We start from the raw sequence: 24150 nt of genomic DNA, 5'->3' as shown, positions 1-24150 counted from the left end.
ACCTTCCACCACTGAGCTCATTCTCTAGCATCAGCCCTTAGGTTTTCTCCTTTCAGACAGAATCTCCCTAAATTGCCCAGGCAAGCTTTGAACTTGCCATTCTCCTGTTTCAACCTCTCCAGTAAGAGGGGTTACAGTGAAAAACTCTCGAAGTGTAGACATCTGAAATCTGGACAGAAGTGAGGAAGGAGGATGGATTCATTTCGAAGCAAGAACAAAGGATTCCAGTTAAGGCGTGATTGATTTTAGGCTGCAAAAATGGCCCTGCAGTAAAGAACACTGACTGGAGGACCTGGGTTCAATTCCCAGCATCCACATGGTGACACAGAGTTCCAGAGGATGCAACGCCCTCTTCTGGGCTCTGCAGAGGTTGCACACATGTGGTGTACAGACGTAATGCAGGCAAAAACATTCATACAAGTAAAAAAATTGTAAAGTCCCAGGAAACTATTTTAAAGGATATAATTGATTTCAACAGGGAAAAAATGTGACTCTCATGCAAATATAAAATGAATATATTTGGGGTTGGGGATTTAGCTCAGTGGTAGGGGGCTTGCCTAGCAAGCGCAAGGCCCCTGGGTTCGGTCCTCAGCTCTGGAAAAAAAAAAGACAAAATGAATATATTTAATGTTTTAGCTTATTAATGAAGCAACCAGTAAGAGGTTAAACTCATTAAGAGCCACAGACAAACAGCAGGAAGGCTGGCATGAATAGGTTACTTGATGCAAAACTAGCTCTGGAGATGGTAGAAGAAACCGTGCTTCTCCTGTACACTAAGTCCTTTAAATCTCCATGAATAGAAGCACTTTGGTTACTACGGATTGTCTCTAATTTACACAGCTGGACAGTAGCTGTAAGACAATGAAAGTCACAGACTATTATAGAATCAGAAAGGTGCATTAGAGAAGGCCACCATAGGATACATAGCATGGAAGAGCTTTTTTGTTAGTGGCCACTGGTCATTTTAATTTGCTCAGTTTTTCTGTATACTCCCAAGGTAGTACCTTCCATGACTGAATGGTACCAGCTCTGTTAAAAAGTTATTATACAGAACAAGTTTTCTTCCCCATTACTTTTTTTTTTTTTTTTTTTTTTTTTTTTGGTTTTTCGAGACAGGGTTTCTCTGTATAGCCCTGGCTGTCCTGGAACTCACTCTGTAGACCAGGCTGGCCTCGAACTCAGAAATCCGCCTGCCTCTGCCTCCCGAGTGCTGGGATTAAAGGCGTGCGCCACCACGCCCGGCCCCATTACTTCTTACCTTTATCCAGACACTTAAAAAAAAAAAAAAAAACATAAATCAGAGTTTAAGAGATAGCTCAGTCAGTATAGTGCTTCCTCCACAAATATGAGGACCAGAGTTCAATTTCCAGAACTTAAAATAATAATAATCATCATCATCAAACACAGTGACACATACCAGTAATCCCAGAACTGGGAAAGTAGAAACAGTGGATGCCTGGGATTTACTAGCCAGCCAGATTTACCTAGCTGTGAGCGCCAGGTCAGTGAAAGACATTGTCTCAAAAAACAAAGAATGGCAGGGGGTGGGGAGGAGGGACAAACCTAAAGTGTTTCTAAAATTGGATGTCTTGAATTCCATCACCCTTAGACTATTTATTCTATTCTTAAAATTGAGGGAATCTACTCAACACATAGCACTAAGTACATATACGTAAAAGAAATTGGAGATATCTCAAACTAATTACTTAGCAGTACATCTAAAAACTCTAGAACAAAAAAAAAAGAGAGAAAGAAAAAAAGAAAAGAGAAATTACACCCAAAATGTTAATGAATAATCGAACTCAGGGCTGAAACCAATGCAACACAATACAGAGAATCAATGAAACAAAAGTTGGTTCTTTGAAAAAAAAATCAATAAGATTGATAAACTCTTACCCAAATTAAAAAAAAAAAGGCAGAGAGTATCCAAATAAACAAAATTTGACATGAAAAGGGGGACATAACAACAGACACTGAGGAAATGCACTCCACCAAATTGGAAAATGTAAAAGAAATGATTAATTTCCTCAATAGATGCCACTCACTAAACTCAAATCAAGATCAGATGAGCAACTAAAACAAAGCTATTTCCTTCGTGGAAATGAAGCAGTAATTAAAGTCTCTAAACAAAAAATGCCCAAGGCCAAATGGTTTGAGTACAGAATCCTACCAGACTGAAAGAATAGTTAAGCCACTCCTCTTCAAAGTATTCCACAAAATAGAAACAAACATTGCCCAGTTCATTGAGGCCACAGTTACCAATAAAGACATACAAAGAAAGAGAATTGCATTCCAATTTCTTTATAAACATAGATGCAAAAATTCTCAATAAAATACTTGCAAACTGAATCCAAGAACACATCAAAAAAAAAAATCATTCACCATAATTAAGTTGGCTTCATCCCAGAGATACAGCGATGGTTCAATATACGAAAATCAGTAACTGTAATCCACCTTATAAATAATTTTAACACCTCTTCATGATAAAGGTTCTAGAGAGATTAGGGATACAAGGAACACATCTAAGCATAATAGAGACAGTTTACAGCAAAACCATAGCTAACACCAACATAAATGGAGATAAACTCAAAGCAGTCTATAGCTTGACTACCATGGACCCGCCAGCAAAATAAATAATGGCACAGAGGCTTTTTAATATTTTAAAGCTTAGGCCTTTCAGCTAGGGCTGTCTCTAACCCACTAATCCTGGCACTATATCCCACACTTGGCCAGCTCTCCCTCTCTGCTCCACTCTGGTCCCTCCCTCTGTTCACCTCCCTCCATTCACCCCCATGTCCCCTGGCAAACCCCACACCCCCAGTCTCATTTCTTTTCCCAGTGTCCCTTCTCTGCCCAGAAGATCTGCCCTTCGTTTCCTTCCCAGCTATTGACTGTCAGCTCTTTATTACAACCAATCAGATACAATTCTTGATTGCCTTAGGCGGGTAAAGAAGAACGAATATTTACAAAATGTGAGGCGGGTGCTGTCTGCTAGTACAGAATTAACAATTGAGTATGCAGAGACATAGCTTCACACAGTGTACCCCAACAGCAATCCCAGTAAATTCAGAAACAAGACTAGGTTGTCCATTGTCTCCATACCTATTCAATAAAGTGTTTTAAAGCTTAGCTAGAACAACAACTGAAGGAGATCAAGGAAATACAAATCTAAAAGGAAGAAGACAAAATATCTTCATCTGCAGATGGTATGATAGTATACATCTAGACTAAGGGTTGCTCTCCTGGTGGCTTTTTCAGTTTTGCAATACATTTCTTTGAATGAAAAAATAAAAAGGAAAGCACATGACTTCTAGGTAGGCTGGAGAAGGAAGTTTATTATCTTTATTGTCGGTATGTGACTGAGAATAGCCAGAGGCAGACACATCAGGGAGTCCAGAGTGGTCCTGAGCCTAAACCACGTGAGGAGATGGGGAGGGGAAGGGAGGCCAAAAAATACAAAAGGAGCCAAAAGGAGGGTAGGTCACCAAAATGTCTGAATTATGTAGGAAATTGCTGCTGAGGGAAGGGCAACCCAGCCCTGGGCTGGAAAGTTCTGGGTAGAGGGTATCCCTGTAACAGGTAGGGACTGAGGGATGCTGGGAGAACCTGGAGGTCAGGTCCACTTTGATATGTTAAATAGGCACCTCAGCCACTGTTCCCTGGTTTGAAACTTAACAGGCTTGTAGATTTCCACGTTAGAAAGCAAAGGCCTGAGGAGATTTCCAGTCTTGCATCCATCCAGGTCCCAGTTTCAGAACCATTTGCAAATGAAAATTTAACTTTCTCCAAGGGGGTCTTACTAGGAAAGCAAACTCTTCTTATGGGAATGCCCGGCAGTAGATGACCAACAAATAATTAATTCAGTGGCATCTTTTGGAGATTCTTTGTCTTCCAGTGCCATGACAATGCTTTTCTCTTCAATTTTCTTTTCTTCTTTTTTAAAATTTCATCTTATTTTTCATTTTATTTTTTTTATTATTTTATTTTATTTTCTTCTCTCTTTCTACCCTACAGGCCCTTTGTGTAAGCACTCTGTCTAAGCTGCACCCCACGAGTACCTGGCAACAGCCAGGTATGCTCCTCCCCACAGTTACCTGGCAACAGCCAGGTATGCTCCTCCCCACAGTTACCTGGCAACAGCCAGGTATGCTCCTCCCCACAGTTACCTGGCAACAGTATAAAAAGGGTCTGCTTGCCCTCTCCTCCCTCTCTTGTCTTCTTTCTCTTCCCTTCTTGCTCTCTGGCCCCTCGCCCCTTCCCCTTCCCCATTCCCCTTCCCCCTTTCTCTCCATGTGCTCATGGCTGGCCTCTACTCCTCTTCTCCTCTACTTCCTCTCTCTGCCTTTCTCTGCCTCTATTACCCTCTTAATTCCCCTCCCCATGCCCTGAATAAACTCTATTCTATCCTGTGACTGGTTCTTCAGGGGGAAGGGATGTCTCAGCACGGGCCTGCGGAGGCACCTGCTTCCCCCATACTTCTCCACACATCCACTAGAACACATCTCCTTTCTCTTTATCACTTTGCATATAGCTTATGCCTGCCTTCCAGTGTAATGTATTGATGGGATTTCTGAGTGTGCAAATGAATGTTTCTGTTTCTTGGTTCTCTTGGGCTCTTTTCTTTCTTTTGTTCAATACTAATGTTAATTTTTGTTTTACCTTATTATATTTTATTATTATCTCCTAGAAGCCTGTTTGTTTTCTAATGAGACAGAAAGAGGGTAAATCCAGATGGAAAAGAAGGGAGGAAGGGACTGGAAGGGGAAACTGTAATCAGGATGTATTATGTGGAAAAAAAAAAACATATATTTTTTTCAAAAACAAAGGGAAAAAGAAAAAATGAGAAACTGAAAATTCGTGGAAATTTTCAGTCCCATACACAATAATATTCTCAGTATTCACTGACAACATCCCTCTGATCAGTGGATCAGAGACTCAGGACTGAGTGAGGGCCAGTGGTTAAGCACCTGCCGTGCAAATGTGCAAATGGAAGGAACAGAATTAGATCCCCAGAACCCACAGCATGGGAGCTGCCTACATCCCAGCCTGGGGAGGCTGAGACAGGAATCACTGGGCCAGGTTGGTTTCCTGGACACACTGGAATCCATGAACTCCAGATACAACAAGAGACCCTGCCTCAGTGAACAAAGTGGAGAGCTATTGGGGAAGGCACTGACATCACCTCCTGGCCTATCCATGCACACCTATTGTGGTGGTCTGAATGAGAATGCCCACCCCCACCCCACCCCCGCTCATATATTTGCAAGCTTGGTCCCCTGTTGATGTACAGTTTGGAGGGGATTAGGAGATGTGACCTTGTTGGAGGAGGTGTATTACTAGGAGTGAACATTGAAGATACAAAAGCTCACAACCAGGCCCAGCGTCTGTGTCTCTGCCTGCTGCCTATGGACCGAAATCTAAAGCTCTCAGCTATTGCACCAGCACCACGCCTGTCTGCTTTCTGCCATGATGAAAATAACTGTAAGCAAGCCCCCAATCAAACACTTTCTTTTGTAAGAGTTACCTTGGTCACAGTGTTGCTTCACAGTAATAGACACACGTGTGCTCCTGCACACGTGATGAAAATACCCATTTACACAAGTGCACATATGCACAGAGCACATGTACATATACATGCAAAACAAAAAGGAGGTTGCAGTCTTCATTTATATCAAAACTACATACTGGCAGTTTCAGGCAGTAAGCAACCCTGTGGTAAGCAGGTATCATTTTGATCAATATCATAGTGATCACAATTGTCTGATCATACAATATTTATTCCACCTAATCAGTGTAAAAAAAAATACTAAATCTCCTTTTATTTTTCCTGCCCTGGCTCCTGGAATGACTTGGAGACTAGTTATTTATTATGAAATGCCTAGGTTATAAGCTTTGGCTCCTTCTCTGAGGAGCTCTTAACTTATTTAACCATTTAAACTATTCTATGTCTACCACTCCATTAGTTCTGGCCTGATTCTTCCTTCGTGTCTCCTCAGAGTCTCCCTGAGTTCATCTACCTGCTGGGTTACATCCCTGTCCTCAGTCTCTCTCACACATTCTCTTGAATCTCTCTTTTGTACTCTCCTATTTCCCAGAATCCTCTCTCTTGCTGCCAGTGTCCAACATCCTATTTCCTGCCTTAGTTCATTGGCCATGGGTTTTTTATTGACAGGTGATGCTTATAAAAGATTTTTTCGCTACATTTCCCCCTTTTAGTAAAAGGCTCTTTTACATCAATACATTATATACAGTATTAACAATTATGAAAAACAACTTTTAAGAATTATATTTACAATGTCTAGCCCATTTGTATTTGGCAACTTTTGAGAAAGTATTCTACTATCTGACCTGTGTTGGTGAGTTAGAGCTCTTATTTAAATCATTTTCTATCATAACTTGTATAGACCTTACAATATTTTTCTAAATCCTGACAATTTAAGTTTTAACCCCATCAGAGACCTGATAAAGAATAATTATTACTTGAGTATGAAAGGAGTGCAAAGCGAGGAGCTTAAGAAACCATGAAATGACCGTGGCTTCTGGCTGCCTGGACAGTCACCCAAAACTTGTCTCTATAATGTTGGAGCATCCATATTCAGCCTTCACCTAACATGTGACAGACTTTTTCGTGAAGCAGGAGTTATGAAGGACTTACCTACCTTGCCGTTGCAAAGCTTGGCAGCAGACTTCCCTGCACCTTGCTTATCCAGTTTGGACAGGTAGTCTTTCTGCAGTTGATGAGAGGGCATTTTCCCCTCAGTGGCAGCTTGCCACACACGAAGCAGACTCCGAATGGAGGTTCTTTGATGCTCATCATCATCTTCACTGAGGTGGAATAAGGGTGCTGCTAGGAACAGACCTACTCCCTTGTCAAAAAAGATCTTTTAATAATAAAACATCTTCAAATGCCATATCCTGAAGATCACTGAGCTTTTTGAAAACTATCTATCCATAGCATATCTAAATTGTTTTTAGCTATTTACTAGCTATTCAATTTTGAAGAGATATGTCTGCAATAAATTAGACTAGTATCTAACATGACTATGAGTTTGATTATCTAAGTACTAACTTGCATTTCTTATTTATTCTAAACCATTTGAAATAGCAGATTTTAAACAGAGTTGATACATAGTATGTTGTAGCCAAATGTAACCAAATATAACCTTAATTTTGTGTCAGTATACAAAGATCTATACCAATGTATGATTTTTGGCTTATTAATAAACTGTCCTTGCTCTAAGAATAGATTCAATAATCTACCCTCTCTTATATTATTTCCACATTATTCTTATTTCTCCCACTTTTTTTTTCTTTTTATCTCTTCTCCCCCTTTTCTCCCTAACATTAGGTAGGAGAGAGAGAAAGATAGAGAAAAAAAAAGAGAGAGAACTCCCTGAGTCTAACCTCCTATACTTTGTTTCCTCTCTGATCCAAGACCTTTACAATTTGTAACCAATCCCCTGAATGACAAGAAATATTCATCATCCATAGAACCACCAAAAACCATCCATCCCGCATCTTGGGAATGGGGCATAGTTTTCTTAAAATTGCTTCCTGCTAATTTGAAGAGTCACTTTTCTTTCTTGTGGGCCCAAGAAAGTAGGAAAATGGTCAAGTCTTAAGAAAGCTAGATGAAACAGTTATTGTACAGTTTCTGCATGCTGGGAAAGTTCAGGCTTAAGTAAAGTCCCTAGTGGACCAGTCTGTAAGATTGGAACAATAGAGATTCATGAATTTGAGAATGGATTGAGCAGGAGGATATGGGAGGAGTTGGAGGGGACAGAGGGAAAGATGGAAATGATGTAAAAACAGTACTCACTTATGAAATACTCAAAGGAACTCAAACTTTATGCAATGGGAATCATGGGAGAGGTGAGAGTAGAATGTTCCTGGATTAACGCTTGTCTTGCTGCTAGTTTTGACCTTTCCCATGTTCAGTATACAGGAATGCCATAAACAGACTAGAGAAAAGTCGAAGATGAGACAGATGTTACATATGATGACTGGGAGAGCAAAGCTATGTTCACTATGGTGTTTCAGTTTTAAAGAGACAGGTTATATCACTCGTGTCTTCTAATCCTCATAGCCCTCAACATTTAGATTCTTCAGGTGTTCTTCATCCCATGTTGAAGAATGAGTACCCTGAAGTTAAAAACAAAACAAAACAAAACAAAAAAACAAAAAACAAAAAAAACTCAACCATTGACTAGTAATGAGACTGGGCATCAAACCTATAGCCAGCAAGCCCCCACTCCTCATCTCATTAAGTAGACACAGCATCTCTACTTCCCAGTGTCTGAGAGGATCATTCATAATGCTCATTGTTTTTCAAGCAGGAGGAAGCTTATCACCACCTTCCTCAAAGCATCCTTGAGTTCTCTGTTCCTCATGCTGTAGATCAAAGGATTCAGCACAGGGGTGATGAAGGTGTAAACCACAGATACTACCTGGCCCCTCTCAGGAGAGTAGCTGGAGCTGGGACACAAGTAGATGAGGCTTCCACATCCATACTGCAGGAGGACAACGGTCAGGTGGGAAGAACAGGTAGAGAAGGCTTTGTGCCTCCCCTCAGCTGAGCGGATCTTCAGGATGGCATCCACAATGAAGACATAGGAGAGAGTGATGAGGAGGAAAGGGATGGTGAGGACGATGACACTGACCACAAACAGAGTGGCCTCATGGACATGGGTGTCTGCACATGCCAGTCTCATGACAGGGAGTACATCACAGTAGAACAAGCTGATTTCCTTACTGCTACAGAAAGGCAATTGGAAGATGAGCACAGTCAACTGCATGGCCAAGATGAAACCCAGCAACAGGGACCCCAGGGCCAGCTGGACACACAAGTGCCAGTTCATGATGAGTGTGTAGCGCAGAGGGTGACAGATGGCCACAAACCGGTCATAGGCCATGACAGCCAGAAGAATACAGTCAGCACTGCCCAGGAAGATGAAGAAGAACATCTGGGCACCACAGCCTGCCAGGGAGACCACAGTCCTCTCTGTGGATAGGATGCTGGCCAGAGTCAGGGGGGCTATGGTAGAAGAATAGAAGATCTCCAGGCTAGCCAGGTTGGCCAGGAAGAAGTACATAGGGGTGTGGAGACACCGATTGATCCAGATGGTGAGGACAATGGACATGTTTCCTCCGATGCTGACCAGGTACATCATGAGGAAAAACACAAAGATCAGCATCTGCACCTCAGGGAGTTTGGAGAAGGGGCGGAAGTGGAAGAGGACCATCCCAGTCTGATTTCCTTCCTCCATGTATTTAATGGGTTGGGTCTGCCATTTAATGCACTGGCACAGGTGATGCCCCTTTGGATAGACAGATGTTAGGACCTGATGCTCTTGTTGGATGATGTGCTAAACTCATACCCTGTGATGGTTTGTATATCCTTGGACCAGGGAGTGGCACCATCTGAAGGTGTGGCCTTGTTGGAATAGGTGTGACCTGGTTGGAATGGGTGTGTCACTGTGGGTGTGGCTATAAGATCCTCACCCTAGTTGCCTGGAAGTCAGTCTTCTACTAGCAGCCTTTGGATGAAGACATAGAACTCTCAGCTCCTCCTGTGCCATGCCTGCCTGGATACTGCCATGCTCCCACCTTGATGATAATGAACTGAACCTCTGAACCTGTAAGCCAGCCCCAATTAAATGTTGTTGTTTTTTTTATAAGACTTGCCTTGGTCATGGTGTCTGTTCACAGCAGTAAAACCCTAACTAAGACATACCCTTACCCACCCTTGTCAGCTCAAATCCAATTGTTTTTACACCCAGCCTACAGTCAGCAGCTTACTTCTGTGACTGTTCTAATCAAAGAATAACAGTCAATTATTGATTTGGTTTGAATAAAACATTGACTACATTCTCATTTTTTAACTGTACTTCTAGCCATCATGTCATTTTCCCAAAAATCTAGCTAATTATACAATATAACTGCCCATTGTCCTCTACAGAGTCCTAGTGACTCCTGCTTTTCATTCTGTCTCTGTGAATTTGTCCATTCAAGGTACCTCAAAACACATGAAATTATTCAGTTTATTAAACATAATCTTTCAAGTGATATCCATATCAAAATACAGTTTTTTAAAAGTTTGAACGAAAGTACCTTTTATGGGTGGTGCTCCCTGAAGTCGCAGGCTTTTGAATGAAAATCACAGTATCAGGTGAGGGATATCTTCCTATGAGTTGTTGGTTAAGGAGGCCCCAGAGGTTCTCCAAACAGTACAGTTTCTTGGTTGCCTAACCAGAAAGAGATAGTAGTGAGACCCTATTGCTGAAGACACACCACATATTTTGGTTGCAAGACACAGAGAAATCAAGCTGGAATTTTATTGGAAGCTTCCTCCCTGCTGAGCAGAGTTCACAACTGCAGAAAGGCCTGTACTTGACATACTCAAAGACTCTTTAAGCAGGGTATGGGGGCATGGGGCTGCTGGGCAGAGTTCACAACTGCAGAAAGGCCTGTACTTGACATACTCAAAGACTCTTTAAGCAGGGTATGGGGGCATGGGGATGATTTTTACTGGTGTTTCCATAAATGGGCATATAGTAAAACTGTCTTATAAATATTTATATCTCTATCCATAGACAGGTTCTATTCTCAGCCTTGCTCAAAGAAACTCCTTTTGCAATGAACAGCTATACAGAGACTCATAGTTAGTCAAGGTGTTGAGGCTAAATGACTGTTGAGTGCTGAGCAAACATCTATGTGACCACTTTCAAGGTCCAAGGAACATTGTAGAAAAGGGGGTGTAAAGATCTGAAAAGCCAGGGGATGGGGAGGAGAGCTAGGAAATGTTGTCTTCTGGATATATCGTAGCAGCTGCACCACAAACTTACAACTGCTGTGGCTGCTGACACAAGACAAAGCCATGTAACATTACATCATGAATGAGGAGGAGCTTGTGAGGTGAATCTCTCCTTTAGGCACTATAGGCAAGTTGCCAGGGGAGCTGGAGTTATTTTCATCAGTGGTATACCCACCAGTGGTTTGCCCATGCTACTGTAAATATTCCCTAGCCATCATGTTCATAAAAGTAACCCTAGAGTTGGGCATGATTGTGGATGCCTTTAATCCCCACACTCAGAAGGCAGAAGCAGGCTGATCTTTGAGATAAGGTGAGTCTGGTCTACAGAGCAAATTCCAGGACAGCCAAGACTATACAAAGTAACCCTGTCTAAAAAGAAAACAAACAACAAAAAAGGAAGCCTAATGAAACTCATGGCATAAAAATAAAAAGACAAAGAACTAAAAGTAGGAGAAAATTTGGAAAGAAGGAGATCAGCAGAAGCAAGAGGGATATGAGATGGTAATAAGGATGAATATGATCACAACACATTGAATACATGCATGAACTCGTCTCAGGTTTTAGATTATATTACATGCATGACTAGATAACATTCTATTGTATATGTATATGTGTGTATATATATATATATATATATATATGCTACATGGTTGATTATACATTCATCAGTTCACCAGCAATGCATAATTTCTCGCTTTTTCAGCCACTGAAAGTAATGTTAGAATAATTCAGCATACCAGTGCCTTTTCAAGTCAGCACTGAGATCTTAAGCCAGAGTATACCAGAAACCCTTCTACATTCTTCATCCAGAAAAGGAATAATGGGACTCTACTCTTAGAAACATTAAGAGGATAAATCTGTCTGAGCCCTACTAAAATCTCCATGAACATTAGTAATGATCATTGAAAACTGTTGTTCTTCTAAGGGGCTGGAACAGTGATTCAGCTCTCCCAGAGAACCTGTGGTGGGTAGCAACGTGGTAGCTAATAACTGTCTGTAACTCCAGTCCCAGGGGATCAACAACCTTTGGTGGCCTCTGTGGGCACAGTACAAATGTGGTACACAGACACACATGCAGACCAATACATACATACATAATGGAAAACAAAATTAAATAAAACCTAAAAGTATATTTTTTTCTATCTCTGGTTTTCTTCTATCTATTCAAGACTACCTCGATACCTACAGATTTCCTCAAAAGTCTCCTTTGGGTTCCCTCCTGGTCCCCTTCAATCAAGACATCAGACACATCTCTTCTTGGTCTTCTGCCAATCCTAAGCTTACCCTTCTGTAACATAGCTACCTTTCGTGATGTCCACCATCTCTAATACAGACTGGACATGACATGCTATGTCTTGAACGGGGATAAAGACAATTCCCAGTACTTACTCAGGTGGCTTCTTGTGAACCGATCACCTAATGAATAAAGGAGCCAATCACTAGGAGAGAAGGCGGGGCTTCTGGGTTTTGGTTGGTTGGTTGGTTGGTTGGTTGGTTGGTTGGTTGGTTGGTTGGTTTTGGGTTTTATGAGACAGGGTTTCTCTATGTAGCCCTGGCTGTCCTGGCACTCACTTTGTAGACCAGGCTGGCCTCGAACTCAGAAATCCACCTGCCTCTGCCTCCCAAGTGCTGGGATTAAAGGCGTGCGCCACCACCACCCGGCGGGGCTTCCGTTTTGGACGGAGGAAGAGAGGAAGCAGAGGAGGGTTAGGATCTGTTTGGAATGGGACAACAGAGGGATAAGATGTAGCTGCTAGAGTTTCCAGGTATCATGGCAGATTTGCAAGGATTCGCCACCGGAGGAATCAGGTTTAAATAAGGCTTACAAGTTTAGGTTTTAGTTGTTGCACCCAAAGATTGAGTTACCATTGTTTCAGAACTAAGTTTGTGTTGTGTTTTCCTTCATGCAGTGGCTTATAGTCTAGGTTCAAGAGAGAAAGGTATGGCTGCAAATTGTGGGTTTGCCAGGTGTGCATCACAAAGGCCATGAGGGATTTGAAGCACGGGGCTGGTGTGGTACTGACTCGCCAGTGGCAACCTGGTGAGCTGGGTGGTGAGATTGTGGAGTTCAGAGTGGGAATCTCCACGAAATAAACCAGGTCGACCATTGCCTGACAGTGTGTGACCAACCAGGACAGAGGCACAAGCACAGGGAGTGTGCCGGTTCAATCGTTTTGTTTTTTTTTTTATATTTCCCGCAACAATGACAAGATCGCAACATTCTGTGACTGGGGACACCAGAGGATAAGTGGTATTATCAATTCCAAGGATTCCCAGTCTTCTAAGTCAACTCTTTTTTTTTTTTTTTTTTGGTCAGAGAGACAAACAGTCAGAGAAGACAGACAGACAGACAGACAGACAGACAGACAGACAGACAGAACTAATTGGAAATGGTGCAGACTTTTGAAACCTCAAGCCCACCCCACCCCCGACACACCTTCTCCAACAAAGCCACACCTAATCCTTCCCAAACAGATCTACCAAATGGGGTCATGACATATACAAACATATAAGCCTATGGGGGCTATTCTCATTTAAGCCACCACACCTGATGATCCTGCCTCCAATGTCAAAAAAAAAAAAAAAGCTTCCTGGAGAACACTTAACATCAATCACAACTTTAGACATAACATTCTCTGCTGACCTTTGCAAACACCACACATTATCATATGTCTCAGTATATGGATTCTGTACTATGAAACTAATTTCTCAGACCTTCCTGCTTCCTCTGAGGTTTTTCCCCATGAGGTATTTGCTCAATCCAGTATCTACACCACTGGTCCTCATTCTAAAGCATCTTTATCTCCTGTGATATAAAGCAGTTGCCATCAGTGTTACTCTTTAAGATGTTTTGCCAGATTTGGTGGGACTCTTTATAATCTTACTGGGAAGCAGAGGCAGGAAGAATAGGAGGTTCAAGGTCTTTCTTAGTCACATAGTGGGTCTGAGGTCAGCCTGGGCTATATCATAAGATCATGTCTACAAAGTGAAAGAAGAGAGGAAAAGGGAAGAGAAAAAGAGAGGAGCTGCAAGCAAGAACTCTTCTTTGTCCCTTTCCTAGAACAACCATATCTATCTGTTCTGTATTACTAGCAGACCATGTGTGGTTATATTTTATCCCTCTACTCCTTGAGATCATGTTAATGAAGGTAGCCAAGGATCATCCTATTCCTGAATCAATTCCTGAATGATGGTTGTGAGTCCATCTGTGTTGCACCTACATCCATTCGCTACTCCCCTTTCCGGGAAATCCCTCATTTCTTGTCTCAGTCTATCCTCCCATCTCTCTGGACTCTCCCTTTTCAATACTTGGAAAGGCTGCACTTCCTCACCAAGGCTCGCCCAGGAAAGATTTTACTGGCTATTCAGGTGATTGCCCACAGGTCTACTTTCCATCTTCCCATGTCCTGTGGAAGGCTGCTCTCTAAGAATTGCATCTAACGGTGCTGAGAAAGACATCCCTTGTTTTAATTTATTTAAGTCTCAATATATTGAGTATTCCTCATATTACCCATCACCCTCTGGCTTCCAGTTAGGTGTGACCAAAGGTAGGCGCTAGGGGGAGAATGAAGAACTATAAAATAAGAGGTAAGGTGTTCATCTCCCACAGACTATCATCTTACCTTACCTTGTGGTTCAGTGACCACAGCTCTGAGCAAGTGCCCTAACCTCCACGGTGTGAGGTATGACGGAATTCTAATGGCTCTGTCTCCTTAGCATGTTATTCCTAGCCCAAGGAGAGAAACAGCTTCCCACTATTGCTGCCTCCCAGTGCTCCACTACCCCTTATGTGCTACTTGAAGCCTTCCCCTGTCTTTGTAAATAATCCCAACATTAGATGCCTATCCATAGTAAATTGCATAATGCAAGTTATAATGAATAATTAATGGTGCTTAGAAAGACATCTCTTGTTTTAATTTATTTAAGTCTCAATATTGAGTATTTCTTATACTACTTATAATTAATAGAAACAGGCTTCATTGCAAGTTTCCATGGTGTCTACAATAACAAATTAGGAGAATAGAAATACATACAAATATAAACACACAGAAATATATATGCAATCACATGCTTTTACCACTACATCCCTTGTATAAACAAGAGCAAACATCTGTTCTTTCTCTACTTATAAATATTTGTCTTCATTCAGGATGTTATTTTAAAATACCATTGACTGAGTAACTCAGACTACAGATTTCTATTGTCCAAAATTCTGGTCATGGAAAATTCCAAGTTCAACGAAGTCATAGGTTGGGTCACAGTGAGTGCCCTTGTTCAGGATGGCAGATTGTTGCCTTCACACAGCAGAGAGGGAATTGTACTCTCTTCCCCCTCTAGAGAAACACCAACCCTGTCATAGGACTTTCATGCTCATAGCTTCATTTAAACCTACTTCCTCCTCAGGCCCCATTAACTAATAACATCACATTGCAGGGTTAACACCAGCATTTGGACGGGGCTGGATGCAGACACTCCGTTCAAAGCATCCCATCTTTCATGGCAGACAGAATGCTATTGCGCACTTCACTCCCTGAGCTAGCAGTGCAGCCCTGTAAGGTGTCAGGAGCATCTCCAGAAGAAGGTGTCTCTGCCCATAGCTGCTTTGCTCCTGTCTGAAGACATGCCATGACCTTTGTACATGTGACAGTCATGTAAGGACATTGTTCCTTTCCATGGTTAAAAAAAAAAAATGGGGCAAGCAGTGTTGTACTAGTTGCAGCTTTTCCTTTAACTTTTTTCTATATATTGGTATAGCCATACCTTTTAAAACATGACTTCAAGCCCATGTTGCAAGAAGTGTTGTTTCACTTCTCTAAAGACTTTTACCTCTGTGTTGTTGCCTGATGCTGCCAAGGCATTTTGGATAGCCATACCTGGTAAGGAAGTTAGAAAATGAAAGAAAAAATAAACAACAGGAAATCAAACAACCCAATCAATAAATGGGCTATTGAAGGGAACAGTTTAGAAAAGATAAAATAAACATGAAAAAATGCTCGGGAAGTGGAAGAGCTGGCTTGGCATCAATAGCACATCTTGTTCTTGCAGAGGATCTGCGTTTGCTTTCTTGCACCCATTCTGGGCAGTCCAAAACCATCTGTAACTGCAGCTCCCTAGGATCTGATGTCCTCTTCTGGCCCCGGTAGGCACCCACATACATGTGAACATATATATGACACACAGACACACACATAAATAAAAATGAACTTAAAATAATTTTAATGTTCAACCATGGTAGCCATCAGAGAAAAGAAAAGCAAACCAAAACTGCATGGAAATTCCATGTCTGCCCAGTCATGATGTCAGACATCAGGAAAACAACAACAAATTCCCCCCAGAAATCTAAAACAAAGGGAACACTTACACATTGCTGGTGGGAATGTAAATGAGTCCAGTCACTGTGGAAATTTGGGTGGGGCCTTCTCACAAATCTGAAATGTTCCTTTGAACTAACTACATCACTCCTGGGTACTCATCCAAAGGACTCCAAGTGAATATATGGTAGAGATAACTGCACATCAATGTTTACTATAGCACTGTTCACAATAGCTAAGTTATCGAACCAACCTGGGCTCCCAATAATAGCAGAATAGGTAAGGAAAATATGGAACATAGACATAACACAAGCTTTTCAGCCATAAAGAAGAATGAAGTTCTGTTATTTGCAAGAAAATAGATGCAACCGTAGACAATTACAATAACTGAATCAACCTCAGGAAGACAAATATTCTGCTTTCTCTTGTGCTTATTAGACTTCAAAAGATACATAACATCATGGAGTATACTATGCATGAAAGCATAAATAAAACTAAGGAGACACAGATAATGGTTGAGAGGCAAAGAGGTGAGAAAGTGGAAGGTAAAAATGTGGGAGATATATGTTCAACATACAATATATATTTGTATGAGTACTTAAATTCACTTTGAGAAGAAGAAATCCTGGAGAGCACATGGATGGAAAGGTTTTGTCTGGGGGGTTTTCAAATGTTGAAAATTGTCAGTGGTTTAGAGCACTTGTTCTTCTAGCTTGAGGACCTGGATTTGAATGTGAGCAGAAAACACTTCCCAGCCTCTCTCCCTGTGCAGGGCACTGAGAATAACTAGCATCCATCCCTGCCATCTGTTCTCCATGATTAAACACAAAGGGAACAGTCAGTGCCCATAAAGAGAACTGTCCTATCTAACAAGGGTCTCTCTTCCCATTTGATGACATGTTTACTTCTGTGTTCATTTATTTACAGCCACACCTCTGTGGCTCCAAGCTTCCTAACAGCATTAATGACTTTGCTTGACATTCTCGATGCTTAGAGACTAAACCAGTTCCTGGCACTCTAAAATCATGCAGTGACCACTACTATTCTGAAGATTTACTGAGTGAGATTTATAGGATAGGGTCTTGGGAGATGGCTCAGTGGTTTAAAGCACTTGTTCTGCAAACTTGAGGACCTGGATTTGAATCCCCATACCCCACACAAGAAGTCGTGTGTGGCTGGTTGTGCCTGTAACCACAGCCCTGGGTAGCAGAGATGAGCAGATACTGAGAGCTTGTTGGCCAGAGAGTCTAGCCAAAACATCAGGCTTCCAGTTATGGGAAAGATCCTATCTCAAGGCAATCAGACAGGCAGTGATAGAAGAAAACACCCAATGTGCTGCTCTAGCCTCAGCATGTCCACATAGGGGCTCCTACACTGCAGACTCACACACACATACAGAGAGGGAGACAGAGAGACAAAGACACAGAGAGACAGAGACAGAAAGAGAGACAGAGAGATGGAGAAGGAGACAGAAATGGAGACAGAGAGACTATAGATCTATTCTTAGGGCCATGAAAAAGGTCAGTCTTCACTTTAACACTGAATAATATTGCAGGACTCCCATTCTAGTGTGAAAAGTCAGCAGTTGTGTAGAAGTGTTTTAGAATTTTGTGTGCTCTGAATCAGCACTCCACACAAAGAAGACAGGGCTGGTAAGATGACTTCACACCAGGACTGGACTCAAAAGAGAAAACTGAAGTCCCTAACTTGTCCTCTGTCTCCATATTTCCACACTCATGACATAGCACCTGAACACAAACACACTTGCACACACACACACAATTAAAAAAATTAACTCAGGGTGCTATGAAATGCAAACTTCTGGACTTGACATGGCTACTGAACTTATGAACTCACAGTAGCTACAGCTATCTGCAAAAGACCTGAACAAGATAATCCAAGGAAGCTTCTAGCACAGATGTAGAAGGTGCTCTCCTATCCTATATCTCCACAACCTATCTCTTACTGAGGAACTATCGACAGTTGATAGTCACTGGAGATTTTTTTAAATGTATGACTTCTGATAGATTTCTTATGCTCCAGTGGATGATCCACACACCCGTGAATATGCGAGCTGTGCTAACTGGACTGACTGGGGGGAAAGAAAGGACATGAAGGTTAGGGGTTCATGTTGAAGAGGATTTAGGGGTAACTATGATTGTGTTTGATTGTATGCATGTCTGAAATTCTCAAAAATAAAGAAAAACTAATATGTTAAAAAGGCCAACAAAGCTTTCATGCCTTCTGAAATCCTGGCAGGAGTGCCAATTTTTCATTCAATGCACAGCCAAGTTCTCCCCACTGGCGTCTGCAACTGCAAGGACCCTGTGCCCCAAAGCTAAGTGTGCTCACTGGACCTCAGCTCCAGGGAGCTACATCCCTCAAGCAGGCTCTTCCAGTCAACGTGTTTCAAGTTCAAAAGTCAGAAGATCAAAGAGGGAGAGGATCATGATGTAGACTCTGCCTAGGACTCAAATCCTTGGTGCGTTTCGTGTCTGTAAACAAACACCATTTACTAAAAGGATGAGTGCCACTCCTCTCGTTCACACACCACGCACTGTGTTCCTCTGCCTTGCTTTATTGTTTGCTCTTATCTTAGCTGGTTTTTTGTTTTGCACTGTGTTTAATTTTTCATTGGTTTTGTTTTGTTTGTTTTTATTTTTGTTTTTGAATCAGGGTCTTACTCTGTAATATGTAGCCTAAACAGGCTGAAACTACCTATGTAGTCCAGGCTGGCCTCAATCTCATGGAGAACCTGCTGCTTTAGCATCCCAAGTGGTGGCATTAAGAGGCATGAACTACCACACACCACTTGAGACATACATTGACTTTATAGCCAAGGTGGGTCTTGAACTCATGATTTTCCCATGTCACCTCTTAGGGGCTGGTATTACAAGTGTGTAGCACACTCCGGAGTCATGCACACATTTCTTTTGAGTAGACATGCATACATATGCAATGCAACTTGACAGTAAATACTATGGTTTCCTTTTGTGATGGGTGTTAGGAAACCAGCTAAACTTGATAGTCAATTATTAAACATTCTTTTGCCCAAATTTAAATTAAGTTGATATTTCTATTTCCAGTTTTTTACTTTTTTCCTTTGCGTTCTATTTAGCGTTTGAGGGTTGATTGTGAGTTATTTTATTTCTAAGAAGCATCCAAAGTATAATAAACATAGAAATAAAAACTTACTCTTGGCTGTTTGGCTTTATCCAAGACATTGATGGATGCCTGAGAAAGCTCCCCACGCTCCACTGCTCCATTCAGTTCTCCTCCGAGGACTTTGCAAAACAGTAAGAGTGAAAGACTGAGAGCTTCTGCTGCAGGTGGCAGTGCTCTGTTCCCACGCTGCCTTTCTGATTCCACAATTCTCTTCCTGTTGAAGGTTGGGTTGGTAAGCTCTGGGCATCTCACATTACCTTAACAACTTGTCATCCTCACTATCCAGTACCAGTATGTCTCCAAAACCATCATCTATGAGTCTCTCCTTTTCCCAAAATTCGATTTTGACTGTGTAACCTAGAAGTTGTGTAAATTACAGTAAGTTTTCTGGCTGTCACAGCAAAGCATTCATTCCCCAAGGGAGGATATATTTCTGACTATCTTCATTCAGGCAACCTTAAGAACTAACCACAGTTCTAAGGAGATGGATCTCTCCTCTGATCGCTTGCAGGGAGGATGTTTGATTTAAAGACTGGTTTGTGGGTTACTGTTTGTACCCAAAATAGGTGACTCCTCATTAGCTACCTATAAAAGATTAAACTATGTTCCAATGTGTCTGTGATTCAACATCAGAAAGCCCCTCTCAGGAGGTGCCAAAGTCAAGAGCATTCATTGGCCCGTTCTCAGGGTCTAGACAACACATCAGCTCAGACAAGTGTCCCCTATCTCCTTCCTTTCTACTACCCACAGGACCTGGTACTACATACTCAGCACAAGACTGACTGAAGCTCAAGCTGTGATCCTCCTAATGGCTTGGCAACCATGGAGGTGAACCTCTGAGAACCTGCCTTCCTCTGAGGACAGCACACATTTCCATGTGCCAGCTCATCCCCACTGCCCCTCACCAGGGAAGAACATGGGGCTTGGGGATTTGTGGAGTTGGAACTCTGGCTTGTTTCTCTGTTCTCACTCTTCATCTCATTTCTGGAGAATTCCCTGCCCACTTTGATTCCACCAAGCCCCAGGAGTCTGACTTGGCTTTTGACTGGACCAGCCCCAGTAGATCTTTGAGCATAAATAGGAATTGTTTGGGGGATATAATCTTCTAAACTGGTTTAATTGCTACTAGATTTAGCTGTGCTTTAATCATTGGCTCAATTTTTATTCCTTACTCTTAAGGTAGTTAGGTAAGATCACGGTCGTCTGTGAGAGACACAGAAGGCACAATTTAATGGCCCCTCACCAATTCCAGATGTTGGCATCAGGACCTCCCAAACCTATGACATCACATAGGCATCGGCAGATCTCTCGCCAAGACAACAGTCACCATATTCCCAGAATCCACTTGGCTCACCACCCACCTTTACCTGTGTTATGTCATTTTCCATATAAATAAGGGGAACACCCCTCCCTCTTTCTCTTTTCCCCCTTCTCTTTCTGCCACCACCTTCCCCTCTCTCTCCCAATAAACTTCTCACACATGGAACTGTTTGAGCCCAGTGTGCTTTGTTCAGACACTAGCTGCTATTTTAACACATCACCAGACATACAATATACAAATATATTTCAACCTTTCAACCCTACTCTTTTATTTTTAGATTCCTATTTTTCATCTCTTGATATTCTCTCTCTCTCTCTCTCTCTCTCTCTCTCTCTCTCTCTCTCTCTCTCTCTCTCTCTCACATATGTGTGTTGCTCTGTCTGTTGGTGTATTCCTATGGATGGATGGATGGATCTCTTTTTTTCTCCTTTTTTTTTTTTTCATGTTCCTTATAATTGCTGGATTTAATGTACCTTGGGTCTTATAGGGGCTAAGAAAAGAGCCTTCTTTTTACAGTTTTAGAAAGAAAAGTCAACTTACTCCTTGACAGAGTACTATCCTACAGTTAGTTACTTTCTTTTTTTTTTTTTTTTTTTTTTTTGGTTTTTCGAGACAGGGTTTCTCTGTATAGCCCTGGCTGTCCTGGAACTCACTTTGTAGACCAGGCTGGCCTTGAACTCAGAAATCCGCCTGCCTCTGCCTCCCGAGTGCTGGGATTAAAGGGATGCGCCACCATACCCAGCTCGGTTACTTTCTTGTTACTGGAGTTTGTAGGGTGAGAGCTTGGTCACAGGCAACATCTACCACCCAAGTTCAATACAACAATGAGAGGGATAACCTGCTGTACAAAGCAGAGAAGATATTCATCCCGTGTAGCCACACTAGAGAGAAAAACAAATAAAAGAATCCAGTGGCACCAAGTCCTTGTTGATAGTAGGTTTACATTTAAATTGAGGAAGAGCTGGAACAGGAAAACTAACAGGTATGTTGTGTACTGAAGCAGTCTTTGCAAGGTGTGGTCCAGTTTATCACTGTCTCTTTAAGGTTCTACAAGATAGTTCTAAGAAGTCCTTATCGCTCTTATTCTTTTTTTTTTTTTTTTTTTTTTTTTGATTTTGGTTTTTCGAGACAGGGTTTCTCTGTGTAGCCCTGGCTGTCCTGGAACTCACTTTGTAGACCAGGCTGGCCTCGAACTCAGAAATCTGCCTGCCTCTGCCTCCCAAGTGCTGGGATTAAAGGAGTGTGCCACCACCGCCTGGCATTGCCGCTCTTATTCTTTTTTTTTTTAAAGATTTATTTTTATTTATTATATGTAAGTACACTGTAGCTGTCTTCAGATGTACCAGAAGAGGGCATCAGATCTCATTACAAGTGGTTGTGAGCCACCATGTGGTTGCTGGGATTTGAACTTCGGACCTTCGGAAGAGCAGTCGGGTGCTCTTACCTACTGAGCCATCTCACCAGCCCAGCCGCTCTTATTCTTAAGGAGACAAATCTACTTTTTACAAGTAGATCACTTCAGCTCCAGGATAGAGGCCTCCCTTTCTAGGATAATGACTCTTGCCCTGGGGTATGTTATGCTTGGGTATTCTGCTGCTTTGAATCTTCTTGGTGACTCAAGGGGAAAGGTTAAAGACAAGAGTATCTCCGTCAGTAAAAGTAAAGGAGGCAGACAAATGCAACATGAAAGCAGAGATGCCTGGCTTTCACCCCACTTCAGTTGCACCATGGACCCAATATGAGGAGTCAGTGCTTTTTAGAAAAGCTGCTTTTAAGTTCCTGTCTCGACTGCCGTATCCAGGGATCCATCCCATAATCAGCTTCTAAACGCTGACACCATTGCATACACTAGCAAGATTTTGCTGAAAGGACCCAAATATAGCTGTCTCTTGTGAGACGATGCCGGGGCCTAGCAAACACAGGAGTGGATGTTCACAGTCAGCTATTGGATGTATCACAGGGCTCCCAATGGAGAAGCTAGAGAAAGTACCCAAGGAGCTAAAGGGAACTGCAACCCTATTGTTGGAACAACATGATGTACTAACCAGAACCCCGGAGCTCTTGTCTCTAGCTGCATATGTATCGAAAGATGGCCTAGTCGGCCATCAATGGAAAGAGAGGCCCATTGGACTTGCAAACTTTATATGCCCCAATATAGGGGAATGCCAGGGCCAAAAGAATGGGAATGGGTGGGTAGGGAAGTGGGGGGCGCTATGGGGGACTTTTGGGATAGCATTGGAAATGTAATTGAGGAAAATATGTAATAAAAATATTTAAAAAAAAAAAAAAAGTTCCTGTCTCATTCTGGCCTATTGTCTAGGACCGGACTCCAAGGAGTTCATAAGTAAGCAACTTCATTTTCCCCTAGGATATTCTTTCTATATTCCCCAAAGGTTCATCCCCGCCATTTCAATCTTTTCCTAAATTGAACTACAAAATACAATGGTCACAGTAGGAAACATATATACTCTTTGAAGCATATATATGTGTATGTGTATGTGTCCATACATATGTATGTATGTATCTATGTATATAGGTTGAGGTCTTGATCAAAACCTATATCTCACTTCTCTAGGAAGAATGAGCTGAGATGTTCCAGACACTACAGTATGCTCTGAAGATCAGTTTCCTTGCTTTCTTTGCTAAGAGCAATGATCAAGACTAAATAAGCACTGGGTTCATTGGCTTCAAAGAACAAAATTAGACTCAGTGGTAGAATAATTAGCTAGCATTCTTCCCTACAAAAGATAGGACAAACCATAGCTCTCATACAATTATAAAATGTATACCCATCACAGTTTATTTTTAACTCATTAATTAATGAAAAACAATTAAGAAATTAAATTTGTACACCCCTGACAAGGGTGGACAAAAGCTACAAGATCATAAAGATAAGCACAGATGATCATATCATCAGACAACTAGAAAGGTGCAGTTAATAAAGCCACCTTATATATGCCATAGAATACCAAATAATCTTGCTTTGGGGGTGTTTTGTTATTATTCCTGGTTTGATTTTGGTTTGACCATTCTTACTTTTTCAGTTTCCCAGACACTTCTAACCACCTTTTGCACTTGAACCCTAACAAATTTTCCTTAATATAGAAAATTAAATTTCCTTCTTATGACTTCTATCGTTATCTCTTGCTCCTTGCAATTACCCAAACACTTAATAGACCTACTAGACTTAGTAGACTTCACAGGCTTTTTCTCTATGAAGGATGTGTTACTATCAGCCAAGTGAACCATGGTTAGACATATAACAAGGAGAGCTGAGAACAGACTTTACCACCAAATCTTGGTCATCTGATGTGGTGATATATTTTTCTCAAAGTATCTTTTTTCTTCAAAGAGATTGAACTTTTGTTAAACCTTGCAACCCAGTTAATAATATGCCCTGAGGCCATTTAAAACTGTACTTGAATCGATATTCTGCATATTCAGCCTGTTTATGTTCAAAGCCTGCCTTTAAAAAAAATCAGTGTAACCAACCAACCTTACTATGCCTTTGATTTCTCGTGTGCCTTAGTTACTGTTCT

General features: G+C 41.7%; 1 protein-coding gene across 1 annotated transcript; it reads right to left on the bottom strand.

Annotated features, from left to right (window-relative positions):
* Window positions 1-8318: 8318 nt before the first annotated feature.
* LOC110285984 (olfactory receptor 10V1-like) lies at window positions 8319-9266 on the bottom strand. The gene has a single exon (XM_021152452.2). The coding sequence runs from the start codon at window positions 9264-9266 to the stop codon at window positions 8319-8321; it is 948 nt and encodes a 315-aa protein (XP_021008111.2).
* Between the last annotated feature and the right edge of the window lie 14884 nt (window positions 9267-24150).

Source organism: Mus caroli, unplaced genomic scaffold (genome assembly GCF_978045245.1).
Source record: "Mus caroli unplaced genomic scaffold, Mus_caroli_1 scaffold_20, whole genome shotgun sequence".
NCBI classification, from domain to species: domain Eukaryota; kingdom Metazoa; phylum Chordata; class Mammalia; order Rodentia; family Muridae; genus Mus; species Mus caroli.
Note: the sequence above shows the minus strand (reverse complement) of the source record. Positions and strands in the feature narration are given on the sequence as shown.